This window comes from Penicillium oxalicum, chromosome V, assembly GCF_001723175.1.
Source record: "Penicillium oxalicum strain HP7-1 chromosome V, whole genome shotgun sequence".
Taxonomy (NCBI): domain Eukaryota; kingdom Fungi; phylum Ascomycota; class Eurotiomycetes; order Eurotiales; family Aspergillaceae; genus Penicillium; species Penicillium oxalicum.
In genome coordinates, this window is record NC_064654.1 from 1,079,488 (window position 1) to 1,092,099 (window position 12,612).

The 12,612-nt window shown below is 50.5% G+C and overlaps 5 protein-coding genes across 5 annotated transcripts; 4 read left to right on the plus strand and 1 right to left on the minus strand.

The window, feature by feature from the left end:
• Positions 1 to 1,038: 1,038 nt before the first annotated feature.
• Positions 1,039 to 5,163, plus strand: POX_e06466 (putative T-complex protein 1 subunit theta; the record flags this gene model as incomplete). The annotated part of the gene is made up of 10 exons (XM_050115287.1): positions 1,039 to 1,661; positions 1,716 to 2,046; positions 2,112 to 2,136; positions 2,201 to 2,246; positions 2,306 to 2,369; positions 2,428 to 2,459; positions 2,526 to 2,566; positions 3,151 to 3,241; positions 3,408 to 3,778; positions 3,905 to 5,163. The coding sequence occupies 10 exons, from the start codon at positions 1,039 to 1,041 to the stop codon at positions 5,161 to 5,163; spliced, it is 2,883 nt and encodes a 960-aa protein (XP_049967747.1).
• A 659-nt stretch (positions 5,164 to 5,822) lies between these two features.
• On the plus strand, positions 5,823 to 6,525 carry POX_e06467 (54S ribosomal protein L12; the record flags this gene model as incomplete). The annotated part of the gene is made up of 2 exons (XM_050115288.1): positions 5,823 to 6,053; positions 6,193 to 6,525. The coding sequence occupies 2 exons, from the start codon at positions 5,823 to 5,825 to the stop codon at positions 6,523 to 6,525; spliced, it is 564 nt and encodes a 187-aa protein (XP_049967748.1).
• A 657-nt stretch (positions 6,526 to 7,182) lies between these two features.
• Positions 7,183 to 8,832, plus strand: POX_e06468 (uncharacterized protein; the record flags this gene model as incomplete). Its single annotated transcript, XM_050115289.1, has 2 exons — positions 7,183 to 7,696; positions 7,775 to 8,832. 2 exons carry the CDS (start codon positions 7,183 to 7,185, stop codon positions 8,830 to 8,832), a joined length of 1,572 nt encoding a protein of 523 aa, XP_049967749.1.
• A 1,169-nt stretch (positions 8,833 to 10,001) lies between these two features.
• POX_e06469 (Sexual development regulator velC) lies at positions 10,002 to 10,907 on the minus strand (the record flags this gene model as incomplete). The annotated part of the gene is made up of 1 exon (XM_050115290.1): positions 10,002 to 10,907. The coding sequence occupies one exon, from the start codon at positions 10,905 to 10,907 to the stop codon at positions 10,002 to 10,004; it is 906 nt and encodes a 301-aa protein (XP_049967750.1).
• Positions 10,908 to 12,116: 1,209 nt separating this feature from the next.
• On the plus strand, positions 12,117 to 12,317 carry POX_e06470 (uncharacterized protein; the record flags this gene model as incomplete). The annotated part of the gene is made up of 1 exon (XM_050115291.1): positions 12,117 to 12,317. One exon carries the CDS (start codon positions 12,117 to 12,119, stop codon positions 12,315 to 12,317), a length of 201 nt encoding a protein of 66 aa, XP_049967751.1.
• Between the last annotated feature and the right edge of the window lie 295 nt (positions 12,318 to 12,612).

Below are 12,612 nucleotides of genomic sequence, written 5' to 3' on the forward strand. Positions count from 1 at the left end.
TTCCGACTTACTCGCCACGCGTGCGCTTCTATCTCATTCGCTATCCCGAAAATATTCTTTCCTATTGTTCTGTTCATCATTGGGTCACCGGCGCCGGCTCTTATTCTGCAAACGCGCATTGTGATTATGCACATGCACCATCATCGCCTCCGGGCCCAATTTCCCTCCTTCGTGGGAATCCGATCTCCTTTATTAGCCTTGTTTGTGATCGCTGTACTTCCTCCTCGCGCCCACATGATACCACTTTGTTCCTACCGTGAAATGTACAGCATGATACCTGGGTTTCCTATGTCCTTTTTTGATTGGCTTCCTGTCCTTCCACACTTTTATTGTTTCTTTTGATCTTGCCACTCTCGCTCTTGCCGGCTTAGGCATTGCATCCAGACATCTCCTTTCCGTCATCTCCTAACGGGCCTCGAGCCTTTTTTTTCCCTAGACCGAGAGTGACCCTTCTCCCCCCCATTTGAATCTCTCAGACACGATCTTCTTGCATCTCTCGACATGAGGCTCCTTTCTTGTGGATGAGGGTCTTGATTTTGGTCCCATTCCCATTGTTCTTTTGCCTATTCTGTCTTTGCACTCGTTGAGAAACATGACGATTGGACCTGATTTTATTGAGCCAAATACCTACAGCATTTAATGTTCTTTATTTGTTACGGCTATTACACTTGAACATAATTCTATTGATATCTCTATGTGAACAATGACGACGGAAATCTTGCATGCTAGTATCCTTGTAAGCATCCCTCATACTCTCGAAATTAGTTCAAGGTCCCGACTTTGCGTAGAAGAGTCCTTCAGGTTGGCACATGGTAGAAGGGTATGTATTTGCGTTTGAGACGGCGGGAGTGAACCTTCAGCCCGTTGGTCAGCCCTATCGCCGACGGTGGCTCTCTTATCACCGAGGAGCCCCGGCCGGAGACCGATGAGCTTCGCTCCGTTTCTTCCTCTGATCCAGCCACCAGCTGGACATTTTCGATTGCACAACCACTTTTTGAATCTTTTCGTTGTATCTAAATCGCAGGATCGTATACAGGAATGCTCCGACAAGCATCATCAGCATTGCGCACCGCGCGAATACCTCTTCTCGGCCTTCCCTCTGGATCAGCGCATCCCCGCATCAATCCGCGCGCCCACCTCAATCTACAACTCGCATCAAGATGGGTCTCAACGCGCAAACCACGACAGCCATCAAACTCCAAACCACCTTCTCAACTCTCTGAAGCACTGCATCCCCGAAGGGCCTTCGCAACGACTCCCTCTCGCCTAGCGCGCAACACCTACAACCGCTTCAATTCGTCCCACTCCGCTCGACCCTCCATCTTCCACACGCTGCTTTCACGATCCAAACCACACCATTTTGTCCTCATTGGTCTTGGTATCTCAGGAATCTATCTATATAATACAGAAGTCGTTGAAATGACCGGTCGCCGGCGATTCAATTGCGTCTCGCACGAAGCAGAGCTGAAGATGGGAATGCAGAGTTACCGGGAGGTTCTGGCGCAGTCGCAGGGCCGAATATTGCCTGATAATCATCCGGTAGCGCAGATGGTGAACCGGGTGTTGCAGAGATTGATCCCGCAGGCTCCAATTGAAGGCGCCGACTGGAGGGTCCATGTGATTCTGGATGATGAGAATGCGAATGCCTTTGTGCTTCCTGGGTAAGATGACACACACTTTTTTTTTGAAAGTCTCGGATACCGTTGAAAGGACAGCTTTGCAATGTGGAGCATGAGGTTCCTCCGGTCCAAGATTGACGTGTATAGTGGTTTTGGTGCTGACTGTGTGGTATTTCAACTCTATAGCGGCAAAGTCTTCGTATACACGGGCATTTTACCGATCTGCCAGGATGAAGATGGTCTTGCTGCGGTATTAGGTCATGAGATTGCCCATGTTGTGGCCCGACATCCGGCGGAGCGAATGAGCAATAGCTTTTTGACGCTCGGGACGGTGTTTTTGATCTCTCTTCTCTTTGATGTTTCGGGTCAACTGTCGAGTATGTTGGTCAATCTGATGTGGAGCTTGCCAAATTCACGAACACAGGAGGTATGTGTGGCTGATAGCAGATTTCTTGAAAGGTCGGATGGAGACTAATGAGTGGACTCTGTTAGGCTGAGGCAGATAATATTGGATTGAGTATGATTGATCAATGTTCGAGAAAGCACGCCGTGTTGTATACTGACGAAAATGTGTGAATTAGTGATGATGGCCAAGGCATGCTTCAACCCCGAGGGAGCTGTGAAACTGTAAGTCAGAATTGCAAGTCTTCACAAAGAATGGCACAGATTAACACGCCCATTCCTAGATGGCATCGAATGCAGCAGCAAGAGAAGTCTGCACCGCCGCAGTTCATGTCCACTCATCCTTCTGTAAGTCTGTCGCTGTTGGTCTTCCCGAGTCATTTTTTCCCTAACGTTTTTGCGACAGAGCTACAATCGTGAAGAGGCCATTCGGGGCTGGTAAGTACTTTGAACTGAATTTTGTTGTTGTTTTCCTGGATTCATTGAGGTGCTGATGATCGATAGGCTCGAGAAAGCCGAGACAATTTACGCCGATAATGGATGCAGTACGTTTGGAAGTTATAGTATGTCCGCCGCTGTCTCTCGGGACCTGTTGATCCAGCGAGGAGAAGTTATCGTGTACTGACTGAGTGCAGTGCCAAGCTTTAAAAAAGCCTATCAGACGCAGAACTCATATGGTTGGTGACGAGAGAGAGGCCCTCGGACTATTTGACTTGTACAATATGAGTCGTGATTGCATGGTTCATCTCCCTTTCTGTTATTAGTGCCTGCTGGGTCTCCCGAATCTATGAGGGTTAAAGGAGTCTGTTCTCAAGGCCGTTCATTTGGCACCCCAACATATTATTGTCAGCATATACATATATATCACTTATTCGCAGAGGGCTCTACAGCATAATGAAAAAGTCTCAGATCTTCGTATTGAAATGGGAAAAACCATGTGTTATATATACTATTGATCGTGTTCAATTCGTACGCATAACTGGTTGAGGCGGTCAATCAGTCTGACCGACAACTGGCGAGCTCCCCTCGTGCAAACAGCGCAAACCCACCGCACCCCCGTCGAGCTCCAAAAATTCCCCGGCACCACTTTGAGAAAGCCCATCGACTCCCTCATCATCCTCACATTTAGTCGTTTCCACATCGGACGCGGCCTTTGAAACAATGTCGCTATCACTTCCTGGGCCCTCCCAGCAGGGTCTCTTCAAAGCCGGGTACCAAAGGTATGTTCAAAAGTGCCGAAAAACAATCCTATTACGCCGGAACTTGCATGCCACCGCACCGGAGACAATGTCCACCTCCTTATCTGCCCGCCGCAATTGAGAACGTCAATAATTTACCATGAAGGCTTGCTGACAATTGGCCTCTTTTTCTTTAATCATTGAACAGCCACGATGCTGCAGATGGTGCTGTCATTCGCAATATCGAGGCTTGCCAGGCCATTTCTGGCACTGTTCAGACCTCCCTGGGCCCATACGGCCGCAACAAGATTGTCATCAACCACCTGCAGAAAATGATTCTGACTTCTGACGCTGCGACGATCCTCCGCGAACTCGATGTCGTGCACCCTGCCGCTAAGTTGCTGGTCATGGCGAGTCAGCAGCAAGATTCCGAAATGGGTGACGGCACCAACTTGGTCATTGTTCTGGCGGGTGAGCTGTTGAAGAAGGCGGAGGAGCTGATCCGCATGGGTCTGAAGACGAGTGATATTGTGTCGGGCTACGAGAAGGCGCAAAACTTTGCTTTGAAGGTTCTCGAAGGTATGGTCAAATTGTTTTGATCAATGTTGCGCTGTGTTGGTTCAAATGGACTTGTCAACAATATTCTGGTGCACGCGAGCATTGAAATGTGTGTGTGTGTGCTGACTTTTATACCTTGTGAAACAGATCTCGAGGTTGATCGCCTGAAGGACATGCGTTCCGTGCCAGAGCTTAGCAAGGCTCTCCGAACAGTCGTTGCTAGCAAGCAGTCCGGCACTGAGGATGCCCTCGCCGCTCTGGTCGCAGAGGCTGTGCTCGCCGTTTTACCCAAGAACCCCGCAAACTTCAACGTGGATAATGTGCGTGTCGTCAAGATTATGGGTGGTAGCTTGGAACAGTCCAAGGTTGTAAAGGGTATGGTCTTTGGCCGTGAGCCCGACGGCATCATCAAGAAGGCCCAGAAGGCCAAGGTCGGCGTTTTCAGCTGCCCCATTGATATCTCCCAGACCGAGACCAAGGGAACAGTCCTTTTGAAGAATGCCGAAGAGATGGTCAACTTCACCAAGGGCGAGGAGGACCGTCTCGAGGCCGCCATCAAGGAACTGTACGACTCCGGCCTGCGTGTGGTCGTTGCTGGTTCCAGTGTCGGTGACCTTGCCATGCACTACCTCAACCGCTTCAACATCCTTGTGATCAAGATTCTCTCCAAGTTCGAGCTCCGTCGCCTATGCCGAGTTGTCGGTGCTACCCCCCTTGCCCGTCTGGGTGCCCCTATGCCCGACGAGATGGGCCAGATCGACGTGGTCGAAACGACCGAGATCGGTGGTGACCGTGTCACTGTTTTCAGACAAGAAGACGCCAACGCCGTGACCCGCACATCAACAATTGTCCTGCGGGGCGCTACCCAGAACCACTTGGATGACATTGAGCGTGCGATCGACGACGGTGTCAACGCTGTCAAGGCCATCACCAAGGACCCCCGCCTGGTGCCCGGTGCCGGTGCCACCGAGATCCAGCTCGTGGAGCGTATCTCCAACTTCGCCGACAAGACCCCCGGTCTTCCTCAGCACGCCATCCGCAAATACGCCGAGGCCTTTGAAGTGATTCCTCGCACACTGGCCGAGTCTGCTGGTCTCGATGCCACCGAGGTTCTCTCCCGCCTGTACACTGCGCACCACCGTGCCAACCTCGACGCCGAGGAGGGTAGCTCCGAAGAAGAGGAGCCTTACTGGACCACCGGTGTGGATCTGGAGGTCGGTGACTCTGACGGCACTCTGGATGCCGTGGATGAGAACATTTTGGACCTGATGGCCGCCAAGAGCTGTGCCATTCGATTGGCCAGCGAGGCGGCTCGTACTGTTTTAAGCGTTGACCAGATCATCGTTGCCCGGCAAGCGGGCGGGCCAAAGCCCCCTGGTCCCAACCCTAACTGGGATGAGGATTGAATAAGATGAAAGAGCTTGGAGGGGTTGCAATGGCTTCCAGACCGGCGGTGTTGATAGATCCACATGATATCATGAGAAAAAAAAAGTGGGCGCCTGTAAGGTGTGTATAGCTGACTACAATAATACATCATTGAAATCCGGTCAATGGATTCCACCATTGAAGTGCTCTTTTCACAGACAATGAGTATAAATGAGCATGAAGACTGCAGTGTTGTATCTGTACTGTTGGACATCTTTGGTACGAATAGGGCAGACTACGCCAACTGGGGGCGGATGTGACAATGTTCGGATTCATTCTGAGGTGAAATCATAAAATCTCCAAGGTCACACCCGATGATTGTTGCAAGTTGTTTTACAAGAAAGACACATTAGTCACTGAATTCACAAATTATTCCAACATTAGTCCACGTCTCATAGAAATTGCTCGAGGCTGCATTCGTTTGATGGACGGGAAGCCAGCGCGGCGTAGATGGATGATGGAGAGCATGTGATTACATAAGTCAACCCACGTGATGCCCAGATTTTCCCCGAAACTCTTGCTACTCTTTTTGTTTGTCACTATCGCGGTTGAAGCAGTGCTGTCGTTCGCCCTCAACTCCCTCCTCGTTGCATTGCCATTCTCCTAGCCTTTACTCCGCCTACACCATTCTCCCATCATAATGTCTTTCCCTATCCAGGCCGCGGCTCGCAGCTGCCGACAGCTCTCCGGCTCCATCCGCCCATCCTCCCTGCGCATTGCGACCACATACACAGCCCGCACGCCTAGCTACCGACGATGGGAATCCACAGAGGCCGCTGCTGCCCCCGTCAACCCCAAGATTGCACAGATTGTTGACCAGATCTCGACATTGACTCTGTTGGAGACCGCCGATCTTGTGTCTAGCTTGAAGGTGAGCGAAATCAGCCTGGATTCGTTATGATTTGGGGCATTGCGATTTCGCGACGGGCTCAATTGAATTCCGTTGCGAAAGCAATCTTCTCTGCTGTATTTGTTTCGAGTCTAGCATCTAATGCTCTTCTTGCTTCTAGACCCGCCTGAACATCCCCGATCTCCCCGTTGGTGGCTTCGCCATGGCTGCTGGCCCCGGTGGTGCTGCTGCCGCTCCTGCTGTTGAGGAGGAGGAGGCTGCTCCCGCTGCCGCCGAGAAGACCCTGTTCAACATCAAGCTCGAGTCCTTTGAGGCTGCTTCCAAGGCCAAGATCATCAAGGAGGTCAAGAACATGCTGGGTCTGTCTCTGGTTGACAGCAAGAAGTTCGTCGAGTCTGTGCCCAAGGTCATGAAGGAGTCTGTGCCCAAGGAGGAGGCCGAGAAGATCATGGAGACCCTCAAGGGTCTCGGCGCCAAGGTCGTTATGGAGTAAACAACGAAAATGCACTCTGAACGCAACATAAACAACCGAAAAAAACACCCCCCTTTCGAAATCCCCGGGAAGGCGAAATAAGGACGATGCTCTGATTCATCAATCCGATCCTCCTCCTCTTTCATCCTCTTTCTCCTCCTCATTCTTCTCCGTCTCCTCCTGCGCTCTGCCCTCTCTCCTTTCTTCTTGTTCGTTTTATTTTCCACGGCTTGCGCATGTTGCAATGGAGGGGGTTTTTGGATTGTGATCGAGCTTCGAGGGCTGTTATACTACTTTCTTGAGCGTTGTTAGGGCTTGGTCGTGTGAAGGGCAAATTTTAAATGTACATTATACGCATCGTGGTATAGACCCATTTGATATCAAGGGTTTGATTTTTATTTGATTAACGCACCAAGCATGTGATGTCATAAAATTTAGCAATCGATACGAATGTCGATTGACCTTTGCGTAATAAGGTTCTGAGGTAAAAAGCTCCTCCGGGCTCTGATCAATTCGGTGGTCTGGAATTGAAGATTTTCGGAGGTGCCAAAGCGGAGCTGCAGCTTGACTTGGCCTCCGCTTTTCTCCAATTTCTCCATCCTCCGACGCCGAAGTCTCTTTCACCTGCTTACCCAAACACCGCTGAATTGCTGCTGAGACAGTCGCACAGTTGATGCGATGGCAAGACCATCCCCTGCTTTACGACAATGGCTCAATCTCCGCCGAAGTCTCTCGGGCGCATCTCCGCGTGCGCAAAATCTCCCCGCGAACGGTCTCCTCCCACGCGCAAACCTCCTCTTCCCGATCTCGAACAAAGACTCCTGTCCTTCGAGACAAGCCTTTCATAGCAGCGCTTGTCGATTAGCGAAAACAAAACGCAGTTCTGCGAAGCCGGCCCCCTCGCTACAAAGGAAGAAGAGAGCTCAAGAAGCTGGACGTTCGGCTACGCGGCCAGTCATCGATGGCATTGGGGTCGTGAGCAACAGCGGCCTCTTTACCAAGTCAATCGAGATTGACAAGGCGCGGATTATTCATGATTTTCTTGAAATATCGCCGCTTCTCTATAGAGATGCGGTGGCAGCGGAATTGCTTCCGGGAGTGAGTATTCGGACCTTTGAGGACGTGATTATCAAGATCCTCAAGGGAATGGAGGGGCCTCCAAATGCCCAGTTGATTCGGTCTATATCAAAAGGTGAGAATTGCAGCCTGCCATGCCTCTCGTGAGACTGTGCAGAAAAGAGAAAAGATATTAATTCCGTTTGCTCGACAGACGTCGACGCAGTCTACCGCATTGGAATTGTTGGCTCCGCGTGGCACCACTCCTCGATCGAGTGGTTCAGTTCTTCGTGCGCATTGGCAGGCGCAAGAGCAGCCGTCGTTCTGCTCCAGGCAAGATTGGTCAATTGGACGCACAGTCCTCCGCAAACACAGTGGACGGAGCTCGTGAAGCAATTCTCCGATGAAGGGTTCCCACCCGCGATGATTCTCCAGGCCAAAATCCTCGGCCTGTGCGGACAGTACGCGGAAGCCTTTGAACTCATGGAAAAGAGAGTCTTGCCGTTCCTGGAGCCCACACGTCGCCGGCCCCCGTTGTTTTTGGATATCACCATGGACGACGTATTTGAATCCCCATGGAGAGTCTACGCCTTACTTCACGCCTCTTACGATGACGCCTTTGATTCACCCGAAAGTCGACAAAAAGCCGACGAGGCTACTCGCATCGCAGCTCTGGAGTACAACGACCGCAACGCATTGATTGAATACGCCTCGATCATGATGAGCGAGAAGAAGTACGATAAATACGAAGAATCCATGAGCAAGGCCGCCACGCTCGGGAGTAAAAAGGCCATTCTGTATATCGCCAATTTCTACTACCAGGTCTATCTCGGAAGATTTCCGACCGCCGCCAATGTACACGCCTCTGCTAAATCACAAAGTCAAGATCCGCCTCCCGCCGAGGTGACAACGAACGCACCAACATCCTCGGATCAGCCAGGTCCAAGTTCGAAAGCAAATTCACTGACATCTGTTTTTGGCTGGATCTCTTCTTTTTTCAACCAATCCATTCCTCGCCCAGCTTATCGCAACTTGGCGCTAGACTGGTACTACTTGGGCCACGCTTATAAAATTCCGCAGGCCTCATTTATGTTGGCACTCATGGCGCACGAAGAGGGTGAACCACTCGAGAACAGTGATTTTCTGATGAATGGCTGCAAATATCTGGATGATCACCCTGAGTTTGGGCCCAGAATTGCCGAGCTCAAGGAGAACTGGTATAATACGCAATATGTACCACGACTGTCGAGCAAGATGTTGACTGTACGATAAATCGATTGTGATGAGAATCTCCAATCCGACAAGAACAAAATAATTTCCGTATGAGAAAAAGACTTGCCATGTACCAAGCTTATCAAGCAGGTTTCAACTGGTCATTGGAAACAACTTGCAGATAGTGTAGACGAGTAAGACTGAGGTAGGAGTACCTACCTACCTACCTAGAGCAGGTACTTTCTCCCGCCCATCATCATCATATGCCTGGGTCGACTCCCGTCCAATTGATCCATATCCATGTTCAGCATGGCTTAGGTACCTACAACGCAGAATGTCACTTCTAGTGAAGTTGGTCAACTTATCTGATTACCTTGGGTAGGTATCTGACAATCGCACCCAACGGACCTGGAATGCCCGTGAGATAGGAAATTCTAAATCTCAATGTTGACGACTGGCGAAGAAACACATCCAGGGCTAGCGGTGAGAAATCCAATGAGCTGGTGGAGATTCCACACATGTACCAACCAAGTAGATAAGCCTCTATGCATATTGATCTACTATGATGCACGTAGACGGGTGGGTGGGAGGTCCCGGTAGGTAAGGTAGCCGTAGTATATATACACAGTTCATGCATGGAAAGTAAATGGAAAAAAGCACGCGGAGTGATCAAACCTCGAATGCCCAATACGGTAAGATTGAGAAGTGTGATCAACGTGCCTAAGGTATTTACGGCTGATTGTGGACCTAGGGTCCTCTAGATTTGCTCGATCACATCCGGGTACAACAGGAAGGGTACATATAGAAGAAGGGGTCGGGGGATAGAAGAGGATGAGCGACAAGCTGGAGAGGGGAGAGGAGTTATGTACCAGCATGGGTAAAAAAAAAGCGAAAAAAAAGATGGAAAATGTTGATCCACAGAATGTTCGTCTTTCTTCATTCGAATCGCCCAAGGGGCTTCAAGCGCACATAGGCGAGGTATACTGCGAGTCCTTCAAGATCGAGAAGGATCCACCTTCGAACAATGTAGGAGTCTATCGGAGTACTCTTGTGGAGAATAAACAAGCAAAAAAAGAAAGAAAAAGCAACAACAACAGCAACAATCGACAAATGAAATAGGAAAACAAAAAAAAATCCTGGTATCACCAAAGCGAAAAATCTCAAAAAATAATCAGAAATCATCACAGACAAGTCATTCCCCCTAGTCCACTACGACTATATAATCCCATTCACATCCGTTTTCTCCCCTTACCTTTGCCCTTCCCGCGTGTTTTCAATTCCACAAAACCAAGTTCCTTCAATCCCTCAACTAGGAGTGACGAATCGCGCATGCCGGGAAAATCCTTCGCGGCATATACTCGAAAGGGATCGGACCATACCTCTGCCAGGATAGGCATGGATTGACCGGTATCTTCGACAGAACCCCAGTTCATCAGGCGAAATTGCAACCGATAGAGTCCGGCGGAACGGATCGACAGATCTGCAAAGATGAAAAAGGTCGCTGGTTGGTTGAGTTTGGATGCATTGCGTAGATGTTGGGGCCGTCCGTGCGGATTGAGGGCGTCATGCTTGAGATTGAGGTCCGACAGTGAACTTGGATGATTGGGGGCGGAGATGGGATCGGGATCTGCGTCCACGTAGAATGGAGACATGAATGCCTTTCCGGACAGCAGAGGTGTGGACGGAGATTCGTCTGGGTTGAGGAGTTCGTCTCGATCGTGTTCTGAAGACTGGACTCCGCCATTTTCTGCGGAGGTGAAAGAGCTCGAGGAGTCTGAGACAGGGAACAGTAGACAGCCGACTGTGAATCGAGGATCCTGCAAGATCTCGAGGTCTTCCTGCGCCGCCGAATCAAAGTCCGAGAGAAGAATCTGAATTATCGGGGGTGGGTCGATTGGCCGCCTGTCTCGATCACCTGCACCGCAAGCTCGCGCAGCTAATGGTTGCTGTCGAACATGGAGACGAAAGCGAGTGTGCGAAGATGGACGTGGCGGCTTGGGACCTGGTGATGATAATTCGGGCTCGTGGTGGAGGAGCTTGTCAAAGCCTCGAGGGATACTGTATCCGGGCTTCTTCAAAGGCTGGGCTGGTTCTGCGTGACCATGTTGAGTCCCGTCGGTGCCCTCTATAGTCATAGTGACATTCATACCGACTTGAGGCTTCCCCGCACTGGAAGGACTGGGCATTGCAACTGGAGTGCCTACATGGTTACTACGACATTTGATGTTGTTAGTCAAGGGGCGTTTGCCGACTCATTGTGCATTCGCGATATGGGACTGGGCATCGCCCCCTCCCCGATCTGCGGAAAGCCAAGATGCTGGCTTTGACGGTGGAACCTGAATTGCAAAGGGCCGAAGGAATGAGAACGACAGCGGTCTTTTACTTTCAAGCTTGACCATCAAAGACAGAGGAAAAAAGAAAGGAAGGAAGGAAGGAAACATTACTGGTTTTCAAGATCGTCTGATGGCAAAGAATGACAATTACCTCCGCCCGCATGTTTCACAATGAGACTAGTTTCGCCGCTCGGCGTATCCCCCACCGTGTCGACCCGAGGATGGTGCTGTTGATAGTGAGGGTCTTGAATTGTTCGCAACGGTATTGACTCTGAGAAAGACGGTCTCTGTCTGGTTGTCGATATCCAGTGGTTCGATGAGAGCCCGTACCATTGGTCTTGGGCCCTCTTATGTATGGGCACAGACGCTAGCATCGGATGGTCATTGACTGGTGTCGTCGATGCTGTCATTTCATAGCCCTCATTTTTGGGTTTGTGCTGAGAACGTGGCTGGCGTATAGCCCAAGCGGCTTGTCGGCTTTGTGGTCGAGGACTGGAAACCAAATTCGCTTCAGGACTGTCTGGCAAGGGCTGATTCGCACCGTGCGCTGTCAAATTGAACATCTAGCGTCGAACCGATTCTCATGCGCTCAACGGGCAAAAGCTGGTCCAGGCTGATGATGATATGGCACCATAGATGAGTTCTGCAGAATATCTTTTCTCGGGTGTGCTCTTGATCGGCCTTGATGCTCCCTCAAGTGAGCAGGAAGCCGTCGGGTCGTACGATAGAATTGGGGGCAAAGAAAGAGGAATGGGGCTCGATGACCAGAAACCAGATTGTGGGGTACTTTGTCACCTCGTTTATAACATATAAGTTTCGACAGTGAGTGAGCCCAAAAGCATAGGTCCAGGCCATTCGTTGGGAACGTCAAGGATGCATATTCCGGGTCATTTAGCAAATAAGCATAAACCACATCTGATAAAGTATTCAGTCAGGTGGCGCAACTAAATCGTAAAGCCATCCACGGTGAAATCAGATCGTCCGATCGTGGCAAATAAGGCTCGCAGGACGATGGAGATCGTGAGGGAGCGTGCAAGTGATAATCTCCGTGAGAATCACAATCAATTTGTGGTTTGCCTACGGATCAACCCGCTTCTGTTCCAGCATACTGGTATAGGCGAGGTCGGCATCAAGTTCAAGTCCCGCCTGTGGGCAGAGAAGGGCTTTGTCACCAATGTCCGATCTCGTGGACCGACCAATCACCATCCGTAGCAACGACAAGGGGTCCCGAGAAAAGACACGATAACCTTCAAGAAGTCTGATTGATGTAAGGGATACCCTCTGGGAGCGTTGAGATCTGACTACGATCTCTGAAACAGCCGTCGAGCAGCGGGTAGGTCTTGGTAGAGCAGTCACGACACACATCGGTCATTCGAGCCGGCACAATCTTGCTTTGACTTTGTATCAAGAGCAGCCAAGGACACTGATCGAGGCTCTACCACCTGTCGCACGAGTTTGGGTGAGTCAGCATAGAGAGAGCTGGCAGTATCCATCGGGGGACTTCGCC